The sequence below is a fragment of the Leopardus geoffroyi genome, chromosome B3 (genome assembly GCF_018350155.1).
Source record: "Leopardus geoffroyi isolate Oge1 chromosome B3, O.geoffroyi_Oge1_pat1.0, whole genome shotgun sequence".
Classification (NCBI taxonomy): Eukaryota; Metazoa; Chordata; class Mammalia; order Carnivora; family Felidae; genus Leopardus; species Leopardus geoffroyi.
In genome coordinates, this window is record NC_059337.1 from 119,353,530 (window position 1) to 119,371,810 (window position 18,281).

An 18,281-nucleotide genomic window follows, 5' to 3' on the forward strand; every position below is an offset into this window, starting at 1 on the left:
TGCACACCCCCTTTAATTCATCCAAACTGGATATTTACTCATCCTTGAAGTCTTTTTGCCATATTTTTTAAAGTTCATTTTTGTTTATTTTGAGAGAGAGAGTGAGCAAATGGTGGAGGGGCAGAGAGAGAGGGAGAGAAAGAATCCCAAGCAGGCTCTGTGTTGTCAGCACAGAGCACAATGTGGGGCTCGATCTCACAATCCATGAGATCATGACCTGAGCGGAAATCAGGAATTGAACGCTTAATGGACTGAACCAGGCACCCCCTTTCTGCCATTTTTTTCGTAGTTCAAACTGTTTCTTCTATCCAGAATATACTCCCAATAGATCTCTATCCATTAAAATTTTACCGATTCTTCAAAGGCTCAGCTCAAATGCATATCCTCCATAAGGCTGTCCCCCAGAGTCATGTTTAAAAGTCATAATTTTAGGGGCACCTGGGTGGCTCAGTCGGTTAAGGTCTGACTTCAGCTCAGGTCATGATCTCACAGTTTGTGGGTTTGAGCCCCGTGTCGGGCTCTGTGCTGACAGCTTAGAGCCTGGAGTCTGCTTCAGATTCTGTCTCCCTCTCTCTCTGCCCCTCCCCCTCTCATGCATGCATGGTCTCTCTCTCTCTCTCTCTCTCTCTCTCTCTCTCTCTCAAAAATAAACATTAAAATTTTTAAAAAATAAATCAAAATAATAATTTTCTATGAAAAAAAGTATTAATTTTCTTCCATTTGTGACAGCTTGGATGAAACTTGAGGGTGTTATGTTAAATGAAAAAAATCAGAAAGATAAACATTATATGATATCCCTTATATGTGGAATCTAAAAAAGAGCTGAACTCCGAGCAACAGAGTAGAGGTTACCCAAGCTGGGAGGGAGGAGGATATAAGGAGATATTGGTCAAAGGATACAAACTTCCAGTTATAAGATTGACAAGTTCTGGGGATTCTAATGTACAGTATGGTGATGATAGCTAATAATCCTGCATTATATACTTGAAAGTTGCTAAGAAAATAAATCTTAAATGTTCTTACTACAAAAAAGAAATGGTAATTATGTGACAATATGGAGGTGTTAGCTCATTATTTATTTATTTATTTATTTATTTATTTATACCATGTTATATGTTATACCATTTTATATGTCAATTTTATCTCATCAAGCTGGAAAAAAGAAAAAAGATTATTAGCAAAAAAAAGTAATACTTTGTGTGTTTTCATAGCATTTTTTATCTTTTATACCACTTAGCTCATTTACCTTGACATATTCATTATTTGCCTTATCTCCCCTGCTAGTTACAAATTCTTTGAGGCATGAACATCATTGTTCATTTGTATTCATCAAATACAAGATAACACAGTAATGCTCAATAAATCTTTGTTAAATTCTGAGTAGGTCTTTTCATTAAAAAAATGTAATTGAAGATTGGGGCACCTGGGTGGTACAGTCGGTTAAGTGTTCGACTCTTGGTTTTGGCTCAGGTCATGATCTCACAGATTGTGAATTCAAGCCCCACATCATGCTCTGTGCTGACATGTGGAGCCTGCTTGGGATTCTCTCTCTCTCTCTCTCTCTCTCTCTCTCTCTGCCCCTCCAGCTTGAGCTCTCTCTCTCAAAATAAATAAACTTAAAAAATGTAATTGAAGGAATATCAAGTTTTCTACTAACTAGATGGGAGGAATCCTTTCATAATGTATATGTGTATTAAATCATTGCAATATATACTCAAAATACTTTACAATTAATAATTTCCAAAAAAAAGCTTAAAATTTTCTAGAAGGAATATCAAATTTTTTAATATGAAAATACTGAAGATTGAATCAATTTAAGATTGGTAACTTTTTAGGAACTCTCACAATAGCTATCTTAAGTGTAGGTATACAATCTGAATCAAAATGAATTAACTAGTGGGTATTCTAGAGGTATGATTTCTTTTTTTTAAGAACAATATTGCCACCTAATGGAGAAATAGATTTTGGACTTTTCAAAAGGGACGTGGGCCAGGAAGACTTAAAATTCAGGCAAAAGATACTGGTTTGTGGGAAAAAATAAGGTGGTTCTCTGGAATCTAAAATATGGAAGATTTAGGGCAGGTGTAGAGGCCTGTGAACTTAAAATGAGGGGAGTATATAGATAAAGGAAGAAAATTAATTATACTGTGTATATGGAATTCACTACACAAATGAAAAGAGGCTAGTTAAATTTAGATTATCAAAAAATACTCAAAGCATAAATTTTAAAGAAAAAAATGATTTCTATCTATGTAATTAACAGAAGGAGCATACATTGGTAGGTTGCAGTTATTTTAAAATAATTTGTTTTAGGGGCGCCTGCGTGGCGCAGTCGGTTAAGCGTCCAACTTCAGCCAGGTCACGATCTCGCGGTCCGTGAGTTCGAGCCCCGCGTCAGGCTCTGGACTGATGGCTCAGAGCCTGGAGCCTGTTTCCGATTCTGTGTCTCCCTCTCTCTCTGCCCCTCCCCCGTTCATGCTCTGTCTCTCTCTGTCCCAAAAATAAATAAACGTTGAAAAAAAAAATAAATAAATAAAATAAAATAATTTGTTTTAGTCTATCTTCTTTTGACAGTGATAATACCCATTGCAGCAAATTTAGCTGATAAAAAAGAAAATTAAAAGCCCTCTCCTCACAGTTATACTACCTAGAGATAACCATTAAATATTTTGGTCTATTTTCTTTCTCTTTTTCTTCCTCTATGTAGAGACGTTTAAAAATACATGGCATTTTAGGGGGCGCCTGGGAGGCTCAGATTGTTAAGCATCCGACTCTTGATTTCAGCTCAAGTCATGATCCTGGGGTTGTAGGATCGAACCCCGTGTCTGACTCCATGCTGAGCATGGAGCCTACTTAAGATTCTGTCTTTCTCCTTCTGCCTTTCTCCCCCATCTGCCTTTCTCTCCCTATGCTCCCCCTCTTCTCTTTCTCTCTCTCTCAAATAAATAAATAAATAAATAGCCATCTTTCAAATATATATATATATATGCTATTTTTTAAAAAATGAGGTTATTATGTACAAATTGTTACCCGGACTTTTTCACTTTTATTGTGAACATTTTTCAATGCCATTACATATTTTTCTTTTTTCTTTTTTTTTAAAAAGGTACTGTTTTTTAAAGTTTATTTATTTTGAGAGAGAGAGAGAGACAGAGACAGAGAGAGAGGGAGAGAGAATCCCAAGGAGACTCCATGCTGTCAGCACAGAGCCAGATGGGGGGCTCAGTCCCACAAGCTGTGAGATCATGACTTGAGCCGAAACCAAGAGTCAGACACTTAACTGACTGAGCCACCCAGGTACCCCTCAATGCCATTACATATTTTTCTATAAAATCTTTTGACTAGTCGAGACATATGTATCATGATTTATTAGGTAAGATGTATCATGGGTAGATGTATCATGATTTATTAATTAGTCCCTCATTGTTAGACATCTGAGCTTTTTTCTAATTTTCCACTATTATAAACTGATGAACACCTAGGTAACAAAATGTTTTTCTACATATGTAATTAGTATTTAGGATAACTTCTCTGAGGTGGAATTTGTAGGTTAAAGAACATAAACTTTTAAAGGTTTTTGATAGGGGCCACCTGGGTGGCTCAGTCAGTTAAACATCTGATTCTTGAGTTTGGACCAAGGTGGACCCTGTGTCTGCCCTGAGTCAGGCTTCGTGCTGAGCAGAGCCTGCTTGGGATTCTCTCTCTCACTTCTCTCTCTCCCTCCCCTGCTCGTGTGCTTGTGTTTGCTCTCTCTCTCTCAAAAAAAAATAAACTTAAAAAAGATTAAAAAAAATTTTTTTTTGAGAGAGAGAGAGAGAGAGAGAGAGAGAGCAAAGCAGGGGAGGATCAGAGAGAGAGGGGGGCAGTGGATCCAAAGTGGGCTCTGTGCTGACAGCAGTCAGCCTGATGCGGGGCTCAAACTCAAGAATCACGAGATCGTGACCTGAGCTGGTCAGTGGCTTAAACAACTGAGCCACCCAGGCACCCCAAAAAGAACGGTTTTTGGTAGGCATTACCTAATTATCTTTAGAAACATTTGTTAACTTATGGATTTTGAAAGGTCCATCTTCCCACACACTAAGATGATAGACATTTCCATAAACTTGTACACTGACATTAATTTTCAGTCTTTAATGATATCAGAAGCCATTTTTTAAAAAAATGTATGAAAAATACAGAGAGAAAGAATATCTGAATGATTTCATATAAAATGGAGATTTAATACACTTTGGACAGAGATCACAGGATAATTATTAAGTATAAGGGAGGACAATAGTAGATATAATAATAACTAGCTGGTATATTAAATGGTTACTACTCTAGCTAGGTACTTTACATGTATTGTTTGTTATTTAATCCTGGCCACACCCTATGAGCTAGTTACTATTATTATTCTCTTCTTATTCCTGGAAACCTGAGACTTACAGAAGTGATTTGCCCAGAGTCAAACAGTTGTCTCATGGGACACTCTACTGCCTTTTTTATGGATTAGATGGAGTATGCTTATTTCAGCCTCACTCATTGCCAGTAAATGTAGACTACAATATAGCTTTAAATTAGCTTACTTTTCTTTGCCTAGAAGAGTTTTATGTCCTTTTTATTCCATGTATACATGTTTTTAGGACAGAAGGATCCATCTATGAGAATCATAGGGAGATGTATTTTAGATTACTACTAGGGAGAATTTTCTAAAAATGGGAACTATGAAAGGCTAGTCTAATGAATTAATGACATTTGAATTCGTGATACTTCTGTCTCTAGATATTTTTCTCATAGAAAGAATCCTATATTAAGTGGGAGATTGTCTGGTGTGACTTTTAAGGTCCCTTTCAATTCTAAAATATTGTGTTTTTAAAGTGTAATCTCTACACCCAACGTGGGACCTGAACTCCTGAGATCAAGAGTCACACACTCCTCCAACTGAGCCAGCCAGGTGCCCCAATTCTAAAATATTATGATTCTATGAGTCTACATGTTTAAATGAAGATATTTGGCAAATATGATTATGAGAACAACTTGTCTGTTCTGGGAACTGTTGTTCATGAATAACTTTTTAGAAACTCAATACTGATCTTGTAAGTCTATAGACGATTGGTGGGAAATATGGTACTCACGGGTAGGGACATGGAATTTTCCTGTGTGTTCAGGATTAAGAAATAATGTATAACAGAAAATGTTTTTTTATTGAGAATTTTCCAGGAATGTGCCTCAGTCACCCCCATTTCCTATTGATCTTTTTTTTTCTTTTGTTATTGTAATTATAGCTCAAGGAGAATTTAAGGAACATGGAGCGGAAACATCAGGAGACTCTTAGAAGATTGGAGGGCAAGTTTTTTGAAGAAAAGGTACAACACTTTAGTGTTAATTAAGAAATATTTTGTTTTTAAAAAGAAGAAATATTTTGTTTACTACAACATTATAAGTATCTATATGCACTCTGAGACATGTCAACCTTTCTTTTGGTATCTTATTAGAGGATTGTTTATCAAATGACAGCAGATAAAAAAAAATAGGGAAAATGAAACCTGTTCTAGATATCTCAGTGTCTAGTCAGTTAGAGATTCTGGAAATCCTAAAGAGGGATTGTTATCTTACCGAAGCTTCAGGACACAGTCCCTTCAGCTTGGTGTTCCCCTAGTGGAAGGAAAGCTGCATGTAGCACATTATATAGGGGGATGAGATGGGAGAGGTCATTCTGGTACACATGAAGGTGTTTCCTTAGTCAAGCCAAGCTAAGCTAAGGGTGTTAATAAAAAGGGGGCTCAAAAATGTTCCTTAGCATATTACAAACTTCCACATTTCTCTGTGCCTCTGACATTAATTCTCCAAATTGTGGGAAGTGCATTGGAACACTTCTCTGCGAGCTTTTCAGAGGACCCATGGTTTTTCTTTAAGTCTTCTAAACTTTCCTTTAACTGTTCATTCTTAGGGAAGAATTGAACAGATTTCTTTCAGAAACTGTAGGGATGTAGGAAGTTGAGAGTGGGGCAAGTAAGTACTCATATCAGGTTCAGATAAAAAATTTGCCGTAAAAAGTGGCTCTAGATTTCCCGTTTCTGTATTAAATAACCTAGGAATGGGGCAGGAGCAGCATCTTGGTGCTTTCCTTCTCAGGCACTTCCTGGCACTGTTAGGAGTGGAAGTCCTCAGGAATGGGCTGCTCTCACGTGCCTTTTTCCCTCTATCCCACCCCCTGAGCTTGTTTGTTCTCTTCTCTGCTAAGTGCAGCATTTCCACAAACAAAGGTTAGGAGCACTTCGTCAGATTGCAGCATACATGTCTGACAGTGCCTATATAAATAGGATTTTTATGTCTGGAAGTAGGTGGCTGCTGGCCTTTCCCTCATAGTTGCAAGATGGTTAATGCAGCTCTAAGATTTGTCTGTGTTTAAGGCAGGAAGAAGGGAAAGCTTTCCCAGAAGCTCTTAGCAGATTTTGTCTTACATCTATCTCATTGGTCAGAGCCATGTTATATTGGATGCTGGGAAAGTGAGTGTGTTTTTTTCCAGACACTAGTGAAAGCTGGAAAGGGAGGATGGGAATGAGTGTTGGGATGGCCAGCCACAGCAGTAGCTATCTCACTATGTTCGGTGTAAACTTCATGGTTAGGTATGAACTCCTGTGCTGGTTTGAACCCCAGTGTTGCTGGTTTATGGCAGAGGGCTTTCCGGTAAGCCCTGTTTATTCGTCTCTTACTATAGTATGCTCCACCTGGTCATATAAAGCACATCCCTCAGGTTATAGGTGTTTTGTTTCCCTATTTAATCCTTTCTGTTCCTTGAACCACCAAGCCCTTTCCCAATGACATATTTTTGTACTTGGTGTTCCTTTCTGGAATGTGCTTCCTCCAGCTCTGGCTCTTCTCATTCTTAGGAGCTCAAATGTCATTTCCTCAGAAATCAATTCCTTAAACCCCAATCTAACATAATCTCCCCCAGTTACTATCTATCTCATTACTCCATTTATTACATTCACAGCATTCATCACAGTTTGTTAATTCTCTCATTTGTTTGCTTGTTAGGGAGCAAACAAGCATCACATTGCCTGCACATGAATCTCTGCTCTGCCACTTACTAGCTATCTGACTTTGGGCAAGTCACTAACCTCTCTTTCCCTGTTTCCTCAGTCCTTGTTTTTGGTGATAATAATAGTGTCTAATTTTTAGGGTTGTTGTGATAGGTAAATAATACACATAAAGCTCTTAGAACCATGCCTGGCACGTGGTAAAAGCTCAGTGCACTTTAATTATTATCGTTGTTTGGATCTCACCTAGAATACAAGGTCTGTCAGAACAGGGACCTTACTGTTTTTTTCACCACAGAATCTCCAGCATCTAAAAAATCTGATACAATACTAATGCTCAATAGGGATTTGTTGGATAAATAAATGACTCTAACCACATTGTATTTAGCAGAAATTTATCCAAGCTCCACTTTCCAATATTGATGTGGACTTTTTTTTTCTATTTATGTGTCATATTGCTTCTTTAATGGGGAGATCAGATGGTACCCTGAGGTTCCTGTGTTCACACTATCCTCTTTGCTAGCTATTCCACCAGTACTTGGAGTTCTTCACACTAGGTCATGTGGACAGGAGTATTTTGTTTGACATTATAAAATAAATACTTCCCTTTTTGATGTGTAAATTGGCTAGAAATATAACTCGATTAAAATAGCCTACAGGCACCTGGGTGGCTCAGTTCGTTAAGCATCTGACTCTTGATTTAGACTTAGGTCATGATCTCACAGTTAGTGAGATTCAGCCCCTTGTTGGGCTCTGCCCTGACAGCTGAAGGCCTGTCCTTTCTCTCTCTTGCCGCCACCACCCCAAAATAAATAAATAAACTTAAAAAAAAAAGTCTGTTTTCTTTTTTAGCATCGACTAGAACAAGAGGCTGAAAAGAAGATAATAATGCTGGCAGAGAGAGCTCACCATGAAGCTATCGCGTAAGAGACTGCTGCCTCCTTTTTCTTTTTCATAGCTTCTCTTAACTTTTTGCTGGTCTGTTTTGTTCTCATCATATTGTCTTCTCCCTTCTCTCTTGGTTTGCTTTCTTCAAATTTTCTTGTTTACATTCCCTCGTTATTTCTTTCTCTTTGTGTCCCCGCCCCTTTTTCACCCACCCTTTCTGCAGCAAGGTGGTGTGGAGGAAATAACCCTGGCTTTGAAGTTAGACTTTGGTTCTCAACATGTATACTGACATGACTGTTGGAAAATTTCCTAACCTTTTTGAAATTAAATTTCTTCGTCTAAAAACGGGGTTAATCATAGCAACTGTATAGAGCTGTCATGAGGTATGTTAGTGAAAATAACATTTAATTGTGTTAATAAATTCCGAAGTCTCAATGATTTAGTTCTTGCTCGCTTAACAATCCAGTATAAGTCTGATAGCTCTACTTGAGTGGTGATTCGGGAACTGGGGCTGTTTCTATCTTGGACTTCTTCCATCCAGTCATATGGACAGGAGAGAGCATGGAAACCCATCTGCTCCTAACTGCCTTGGACTGGAAGTAACACGTAACTTTCACTTTCCATTGGTGAAAACTTAGTCACATCCCCCACCTCTTTTGAGTCCCTACCATAAACTAAACACGTCGTGGTCATTATTTTTAATGTTGGGGGGATAAGGCAGTCATTGTTCTAGTTTGGTAATATCTAAAACTTAACACCTGTGTTTTGGGATCATATATCTATCTATTTCAGGCAACTGAACCATGCTGGAAGAGCCGTTTTTAAAGAGAATGTTTATCTCCAGAAAGCCCTCGCATACCACCTGAAGGAAGCTGACGCTCTACAAAAAAACTCCCAGAAGTTGCAAGAGACTCAAACTTTCCTTTTACATCAGAAGGTTCCCACTCCATTTGGACTTTCTGGGTTTTTTGTTTGTTTGCTCGTTTGTTTATTTAAGGATTGGGTTGGTAAATATGAAGAATTGAGTATAATAATGATACATGAGGACTTTGGGACCATTTTTATTCTGTCTGGATGATGTACCTTTCTTATTTGAAAGGATTAATTATGAGAATGACATAAGAAGTATTTGACTTGGGATGCCTCAGTGGCTCAGTCAAAGAGTCCAACTCCTGATTTCTGCTCAGGTCATGATCTCACAGTTCGTGGGTTCAAGCCCCACATCAGGAGCCTGCTTGGGATTCTCTGCCTTCCTCTCTCTCTCTCTCTCTGCCCCTCCCTGAGCATGTGCTCTCTCTCTATCTCTCTCAAAAATAAATAAATAAACATATGAAAAGAAGTATTTGACTTGACTTTATAAAGAATATATCAGAAACATAAATGTAAACCCTATCCTCTACTACCTTAGAATACTCATTTTACTTTGCTTAGAGTTGGTCTCTGAATTTCTGGTTCGGAATAGGTTCAGCTGTAACAGCCCCGACAACAGTGGCTTTACCATGTAAGGGTTTATTCTCTCCTCTAAATGAAGTCTGGAGGTTAGCAATCCAGAGCTGGAAGGGTAGTGCCACAAAGTCAACAGAAACTCAGTTTCCTTAACTCTGCTGGGCAATGTATGGCTTACATCCCCAAAGTTACTTCATGGCCCAAAGCAGCTGCTAGATCTCTAACCATTACCCAGAAAGCAGGAAGGAAGAAGGACAGGAAGGAAAAATTATGCCCCCCCTCCCCTTTAGAAGTCTTCCTGGAAGTCCTGCAAACACTTCTACTTACATTTCATTGACCAGAACTTAGTTACATAGCTTTGCTGAACTGCAAGGGAGACTGCGAATTTTCAATTGGGCTTCCTGCCTTCCTGGAAAAAAAAAAAAAAAAAAAAAAAAAGGAGTTTTATTACTAAGGAGGAAAGGGAAAATGGAAAAGGGATAGGCCACTAGCCTATAGGCTAGGATAGGAAACATTTTCCAGTATATAGTTGTTAATGTTTTACTGTATAATCTTATTGATTTTGAAATTACCCATTTCAATAATATAAAATATTTAAACTATTGGAATTGTAGAGAAAGGAAAGTCTCTTAATCAGCAAAATTAGTGGCCTTCACAAGTCCAGAGAAGAACCCTGAGATGTTTTTTCTCTCGGTACACAGAATACCAAATATCATCATCTCAACTTGGTATCAAATTTAAGCTAATGATGTAATGGAAATTAGTGAGGAACTTTTAAGTTTTGAAATTGATTAAAGAAAATCAACTCTCTCATCTTTGTTTTTAGGAAATCAATGATCTGTTGGTTAAGGAAAAGATAATGCAGTTTACCCAGCAGAGATTACAAATCCAAACTCTTCAGAAAAAGGTGGTAAGCTTGGAGACTGCCCTGAGTTGTATGACCAGAGAGTTTGAGGCTGAAGTTCTAAAAATGCAGCAACAGGCAATGATAGAGAACCAAGCAGGTCAGGTTGAAATTGACAAGCTGCAACATCTTCTCCAGATGAAGGACAGGGAAATGAACCGAGTGAAGAAGCTGGCCAAGAACATACTGGATGAGAGAACAGAAGTGGAAAGTTTCTTTTTAGATGCTCTGCACCAAGTGAAGCAACAGATCCTACTTGGCAGGAAGCATTACAAAAAGGTAGCACAAGCTGCTTTCAATTTTAAAATGAGAGAGGCATGTGCAGGAAGAACAGAATATCCCCAGATCCGAACGTTCGATGGCAAAGAGCACAGCACCAATAGCATAACTCAAGATCTTATGGAGGCTGAGAAATGGTACTAATCATGGCTTTAATATTTTATCCTTTGTGCAGCTATTTTTGTGCCCTTTAGAGAAATAAGCACTCTGAGGAGTTCAGTTACATAATATCTAAGTATTGAATAGATTACTCACTAAGTTACTCGAAGATAGGAACTGTCTTACCTGTCTTTATAACCCCTGTGCTTAGCACTGTGTGTGGGGCTTAGTAGGTATTCTTAGTAGATTTCCTTTTTTCAGGACAGAGACTTATTAAAGAGACTAGATCATTTGTTCCATAGAATGTCATTGTAGTATCTTTGAACATGTTCCTCTATTTTCTTTTCTGTAAATTCATTATAAAGGTGTGATCAGATTCAGGTTAAACATTTTTGATAAGCTTACTTTCACAAATATTTTGTAACGTTCCTTTTACTGAGATGAAATTCATAGATAATATCTAACTAAACATATAATTTAAGAAATCAATATAACAGTTCTTTGTAATAATTCTTTGTTGCACAGAACTCTTCTATGGGTTGGAGGACATCCAGGAGTGGGACCCCATCATTGTACTAACCAAAAGTCCTTGCAAGTTTCCAAAATACATGCTACAGATCTACTGCCACCATAATAAAGGTAGCAGGATGCTTGAGACAGTTGTAGACTTTCTACAATGACTGTTTCCTGTTAGCATTTCTGTCTGTCAGTGCACTCTTAACTCCTATGAACCATAAATTAGAGTGCATTTTAAAGATTATTCTGAAAAAAAAAGTTTTATCTCCCAGTGCAATTAGGTTCTTCAAGGCCTTAGCTTGAGAAACTTAAAAGGACTCCCTACTACTATGTACTGAACACCTTATTAACAGTGCTTCCAAATGTGTTTTCTGATTTATTTTTTAATGGATTAATTAGTAGGTTCTTTTAAACTATGTATCTGTTGGGAAGGTTGGACATGGTCAGTGGCTTCTGAAAGATAAGACTGTTTTCTTCAAAATGTCCATACCATAATTTTTTAAAACCTTTTTGCCATATTTAGAAGTCTATTACTTGTATTACCAATAATTTCTCTGTAATTTCCTCTTTTTAAAAAAATTTTATTTGAGGGGCGCCTGGGTGGCTCAGTCGGTTGAGCGTCCGACTTCAGCTCAGGTCATGATCTCACAGTCTGTGAGTTCGAGCCCCGCATCGGGCTCTGTGCTGATGGCTCAGAGCCTGGAGCCTGCTTTGGATTCTGTGTCTCCCTCTCTCTCTGCCCCTCCCCTGCTCATGCTCTGTCTCTCTCTGTCTCAAAAATAAATAAAAACATTAAGAAAAAAAATTTAAAAAAAATTTATTTGAGAGAGAGAGAGAGCATGCGAGTGGGGGAGAGGGAGAGAGAGAGAGAGAGAGAGAGAGAGAGAATCTTAAGCAAGCTCCACACTTAGCACAGAGCCTGATGTGGGGCTTGATCACACGACCCTGGGATCATGACCTGAACTGAAATCAAGAGCTGGATGCTCAACCAACTGAACCACCCCGGTGCCCTGTCCTCTTTTTAATTTAAATTAAAAAAAAAATTTTTTTTAACGTTTATTTATTTTTGGGACAGAGAGAGACAGAGCATGAACGGGGGAGGGGCAGAGAGAGAGGGAGACACAGAATCGGAAGCAGGCTCCAGGCTCTGAGCCATCAGCCCAGAACCTGACGCGGGGCTCGAACTCACGGACCGCGAGATCGTGACCTGAGCTGAAGTCAGACGCTTAACTGACTGAGCCACCCCGGCGCCCCATGTCCTTTTTTTAATTTTATGCGTCAAGCAAGTTGAGTCCCTAGCATACATATGCCAGTCTATTTTACATTTTTTTGTCTGCAAAGTGGTATTTCAGAGAGAGGTATATAAAATGATTCTCCACATTGTTATTGCAGAAACTGGACTCTTCCTCTTCTGCCCTGTGTGACATTTTTGCTACTGAACAACTTCTCACCTTAACCTCAGTGTTCTATTGCCTGTACCAGCAGGGCAGAAATGGTGATTAAAATATTACATCATCTGCTTAAGAGGCAGATTGGGGAAGGACAATTTAAGTATATGGTGATCATGAGGCAAAACCTAAACTTTTAAAGAAAACTAACCCAACTGATGTATATGCAAAAACATTTCTTACATTGTGAAACACAGTACTCTCTACAGTGTCAGCCAGCTTTCATAAATAGTAAATAGACTACAAATCTTCTGGGAAAGTTATAGTACAGCCAAAGACCTGCCTGGAAAGCTTAGCTGCAGCCTTATTTGGAAGTAGGAAAATAGACTAGATAAGTTACATGTTATTTTCTAAATGTACCTCTTGTCACTCTGTTTTCATAGCAAAATATCTTATACAAAAAGAAATGTTAAAAGGAATTTATCAATAATCTCACCTTGTAAACAACCAGTTTTTGTTGTATTGTTCCTTTTCTTTTTGTATCTGGATGCATAAGGTTATATTACAACTTTTTGCCCTTTTGCTTAATGTTTGAGCACACATTTTTTTGTGTTATAGTTTTTCTTATTTTTATCTTAAAGACTATATAGCATTTCAGAATGGCTAGCATATTGATATCCTCTTCAACTTCGTGATTTTGTAATGGACACAGTTTGCTTTGTAGTCATTATATTTGGAAACCTCATAAGAGTTATGGTTTGGAAATTTTCTTTTCTCATATTTACATATTTTAAATTTTAAAAAGGAGAGATGCTTACTTTGGCCATTTTGCCTTTGAAATTCTTCAGGACGGATATTCAAGGAAATGTGGATATTGAAGATTTGACCTGGGAGCAAAAGGAGAAAGTCTTGCGATTGCTCTTTGCAAAAATGAATGGTTTTGTTTCCAGGTAACTCCCTATTTCTGTAGTGAAATACCAAGGTGTTACCAAACCTAGAAACCATATAGGAAGAATGAAGTTATTCTCACTTAGAATTAAAGGAATGGGAAAGGATCAGAAAATGGAAAAGGGTCATGCTGCTTAGCACCTGTCACTCCCAGAGATGAATGATGGGAGATGAATGAATGAGCACAAAAATGAAAGATTAATTAAAGGAGGGAGAAAAGAGACTGATCTTAGATGTTTAAGGTAATGCTTGCTAGGAAGGTACAGCATTGTTCAGCTGAATGAGTGGTCACTGAGGAGAAGCATAATAATTATTAAGATTTTATTGGTAAAAAAAGATTTTATTGGTTTGCAAAAACAAATAAGTGATTTTTAAGCTGATTATTGATTTAGGGACTCTCTAATACCAAGATAAAGACCTAGAGAGGAAAAGAGAAATTCACAGATACTCCAAATCATTCTTTTTAATGATTTGTTTCACTCTCTTTCCCCACTATGCTTTATCAATGACTACAACACTGGTACTGAACTATAAAGTGGCTAAAATAAATCAACCTCTTATTAATTGCTTGTTACATGTTTGGTACTGTGTTAGGTACTGTGAACATTTGTAGGAATTAAGAGACATTGCCTTTGATTACAGTTTCTAATCTAGTTGCCCAAACAAAACCAAACATAGCAAAGAAAAAAATCAGGTGGCACAATAAAGTATCACTGGAGTTCAGACAACATGTCAGTGTCCTACAGCAGTTAGGGAAGACTTCAGTGAAGAAGACTGAAAGGGTGTGACGCTGCCGGGTGCCTTGTAGGAGAGTGGAATAGTAGACAGAGTGGGAAGGGTACATCAGGCAAGGGGCTTTGTAGACAGCCTATGCAGAAGCCCAGAGGTAGGAATAGAGGTGGGGTGTTTGAGGAACATTGAGGAAAACTTCATGGCTTGAGGAAAACTGGTGGCAATGAGAGTAATTAGTAATTAGAAATAACGTTGGGGCGCCTGGGTGGTTCAGTCAGTTAAGCATCTGACTTTGGCTCAGGTCATGATCTCACAGTTCATGGGTTTGAGCCCCACATCGGGCTCTGTGCTGACAGCTCAGAGCCTGGAGCCTGCTTCGGATTCTGTGTCTTCCTCTCTCTCTGCCCCTCCCCCGCTCGTGCTGTCTCTCTCTCAAATAAAAATAAACATTAAAAAACAAATTAAAAAAGAAGAAACAGGGTTGGATCTATAGATTAAATTATGATGAGCCTTAAAAACCATGCTGAAAAACCTTAACGTGTGCAACTATTATTCTTAACTAGTATAACATACCTTCCTTTTCTGCCTTGAAGGAATACAAGAGCGATAAGCCCTACTCTCATACTGTCTCACTGAAAGGGTTCATAAGCCACTGTTCCCAGAGCTGACCTTAACCTAATGCAGTGACACATATACATAGGATGGACTGCAGGACAAAAGTAGAGTTGGGAACCAGCAGAAGCTGCCGTGTTACTCTGGACGTGCGGCAGTGGAGGGTGTGGGCAGGAGTGGAAAAGGGGAGAAACTGAGGCACTTAGGAAGGAGAGACAGGACTTAGTGATAAAAGGCAAAAGAAATCAAGAAAAAAAAGTGTAAATGTTTAAGGTGTTTAGCTTAGAAGTGCACGACTGGTGGTATGAAAGGCAAGTGAAAAACCTGGAAAGCCAATGTGAAGGAAATGTTTACATTTTATTTAATCCATCCATTAATTCATGTAGCATATACATATTGAGCACCTACTATTTATTGAGGATATAGTGTTGAGCAAATAAAGACATCATTCCTAATCTCAGGGAGTTCATCGTCTATGTGGGAAGAAAACATTATTCAAATCATCACACAAATATTAAAGGACAACTATGAGATTGGCTCAAAGAAGTGGCATACAGTGGTAAGAGAGGCTAGATTAAGGGACTATGACCCAACTGAGGAGGTCAGGAAAGTTTATGAGGAAATAAAAGCTTGAGCTGACCTCTGAAAGGTATATAGGAAGAGAGGGTAGAGGAAAAACATTCTGGGCAGAAGAAATAGCAAGGAGTGTTTTCGATGTTGAACTGGAGATGATGGCAGTATATTGAAACGAAAAATACTCTTTGATTTGAGTACAGGTGTTTAGAGAAGGAGATTTGAGCATATTTAGTGAAAATTGGTAGTTGAGTGTAGGAGGTTGTATGAAGGTAGAAGGGTAAAGGGCCGAGGCTAGAAATAACCACAGCAGTGAATAGGAGAACAAGGAAGAGGACAGCCAAAAGAGAAGAGTTTAAAGAATTTTAGGCTAAGTGGAAGATGGAAGACTTTCAAATGGTCTTTTGTCTCTGGGAGCCTTCCAAAGAGTCTTATTTTATTTTATTTTATTTTATTTTATTTTATTTTATTTTATTTTATTTTATTTTATTTTTTTATTTAGAGGGGGAGGTAGAATCCAGACTATAGCTACAGAATGTCTGTCTCATTGTGAGTTGACTTTTCTGTACTCCAAGAAACAACCAGAGTTCTAGGTCTCAAGTTCCATACTATGTTGTTTTCAATACTGCAGAAACAAAGAAATGTGAGTGAAATCTTCGCACCAAAGCAATGAAGTTAAATCTAGCTGCAATGGAATGATGTCTAAGCCTGTTGGAATCTCATATCAGAGCTGGTTGAAGGGAAAAGAAGATGAGAATCGAATAGTGAAATGTGTGGTGAAGATGAGATTAAATGAGAAAGTTCAAACCAGACTGGGGAGAGATTAGATGATAAATGGTCTACCAGGGCAAGCAGAGCAGTTAGGAAGTTCATTAAGAGTTCAATTGATTGTATGATTGTGAATCTAACAGTATGCTATTTTTGTGATTGAACAAAGTCAAGGAGTATAACCAATAAACTGCACTCTTTGGTGCACCAGCAACCACACTGGCTATAACTCAGGTACTAGTAGTATCCGAAGTACATTTTTAAAAATTAAATGTTTATTTATTTATTTTGAGAGTGAAAGAGACAGCGCATGTGCAAGCACATGAATGCAGGGGAGGGGCAGAGAGGAGGGAGGGAGAGAATCCCAAGCAGGCTCCACATTTAGCATGGAGCCCGATGTGGGGCTCAGCCTCATGACAGGATCACGACCTGATACCAAGAGTCAGTTGCTTAACCAACTGAACCACCTAGGAACCCCCAAAGTATATTTTTCTCATGCATAATTATTAGACTATTTAATAGAGTCATATTTTGAATGGGTTTATTCTGCTTTCATATGTACCAACTTGAGGACAAGTTTTAGAAGTGGAGCATGTGTCCTTACCTGCTGGCAAATCAACCTACTACGCTTTTTTTTTAAGATTTTATTTTTATGTAATCTCTACACCTAATGTGGAGCTCAAACCCACAACCCTGAGATCAAGAGTCACATGCTCTACCAATTGAGCCAGACAGGCACCCCCCCACTGTACTTTTTATAATCCTGTTCAGCTCACTTTCCATTAGAGTATTCAATCAGTGATATGATTACTTCCTGTTCTTAAACCAAACTTTCCAAAGTATGAGGAGAAATTTTCATACTGGGTCCATCACCATTGGGTAATTTTTCTATGTTCTGAGGTTCTTTTTGTGGGAAGGGAATTTCTCTGGCCATGTTTTTGGTCAGCACTCTGGTTCAGTCTTAAGCATCACCATTAATAGCTATTGGAGGAATATCATCATCATGATTATCAGTTAAGCATCCGACTCTTGATCTTGGTATTGACTCAGGTCATGATCTCACAGTTGGTAGGATTAAGCCCTGAGTCAGGCTTTGCACTCTTAGCGTGAAGCCTGCTTGGGATTCTCTCTCCCTGCCCCTCCTCTTTTCATGCACATGTGCACATGCTCTCTCTCAAATAAATACTCTTAAAAAAAAAAAAAAAAAAGCACAGTTGAAATATGGGACAAGAGGAGACACTGCCTCATTGTTAACTTTTATCTACCACAGAAAATATAGCCAGAGCTCTAAGCCTTCAGTTCCAGACTATGTTGTTGCTGATGATGGAGAAACAAAGGAATTTGGGTAAGAGCTGTCTTGACAAGGTAATGAACGTGAGCCTGATCACAGTGGTTGTGGTGGACATTTTATATGTGCCAGAACTGAGTGGGAGTTGTAGGACAAGTCTATTGTTCTGAACCAAGTTCCATGTATATGTGGTTGTTGACAGGTCTGTCATTTTGTTGTCATTGCAGGGATGACAGTAAGCTTCAAGATCAAACCTTCATCACCCAGCAAGTACCAATCTCAGACTCTTCTGGTGAACTGATGATACCCAATATTCAGAAAGAATCACAAGAGTCTGACATAGTAAGGAGTCTATAATCTAACTAAACGCTTCCTTTCCCCCATGGAACTTCTTGCTAAGTCATAGTGCTTTTCTCTACTAGCCAAGAGCTCTCAGTGATCAGTGAAATGAGTAATAACACATGTATAACATGTCTACACTACGGCAGGCATATTATACTTAATGCAAATGCACATTTGTGCCTCTTTTAGTAAATGTGGAAAAACCTATAAATTGTCTTGTGAAGTATAAAGGCTAGCCAAAACATGTACTATCTTTTATGTAATAATAAACATAATGACCATATTATGTAATAATAAACATAATGGCTTTGAACAGAATTGGGAAGTCTGAATCCCTATAAGCTAGGGACAAAGGAATTATGTAGGAAGGCATTATTAAAAACAAAAAGCCAGGGGTACCTGGATGGCCCAGTTGGTTAAACATCCAACTCTTGATTTCGGTTCAGGTCATGATCTCACAGTTCATGAGCCCACAT

General features: G+C 38.3%; 1 protein-coding gene and 1 long non-coding RNA gene across 7 annotated transcripts in view; one reads left to right on the plus strand and one right to left on the minus strand.

Moving 5' to 3' along the window:
* BBOF1 (basal body orientation factor 1) overlaps positions 1 to 18,281 on the plus strand; it is a 57,462-nt gene that overhangs the window by 17,289 nt on the left and 21,892 nt on the right. For all 6 annotated transcript variants that reach the window (XR_006704140.1, XM_045448162.1, XM_045448165.1 and 3 more), the window contains 7 exons: positions 5,265 to 5,345; positions 7,875 to 7,945; positions 8,703 to 8,847; positions 10,183 to 10,676; positions 13,391 to 13,492; positions 17,446 to 17,520; positions 17,691 to 17,805. Coding sequence is in view for 5 of the 6 variants with exons in the window: in XM_045448162.1 (XP_045304118.1) it covers positions 5,265 to 5,345; positions 7,875 to 7,945; positions 8,703 to 8,847; positions 10,183 to 10,676; positions 13,391 to 13,492; positions 17,446 to 17,520; positions 17,691 to 17,805 (1,083 nt within the window). In the remaining variant the exon portion in view is untranslated. The remainder of the gene's footprint in view (positions 1 to 5,264; positions 5,346 to 7,874; positions 7,946 to 8,702; positions 8,848 to 10,182; positions 10,677 to 13,390; positions 13,493 to 17,445; positions 17,521 to 17,690; positions 17,806 to 18,281) is intronic.
* Positions 1,121 to 13,459, minus strand: LOC123582016. Its single transcript, XR_006704150.1, has 4 exons — positions 13,361 to 13,459; positions 10,825 to 10,984; positions 9,684 to 9,765; positions 1,121 to 1,152 (listed from the first exon to the last, which is right to left on the minus strand). It is a non-coding gene; the product is annotated as an uncharacterized LOC123582016 (long non-coding RNA).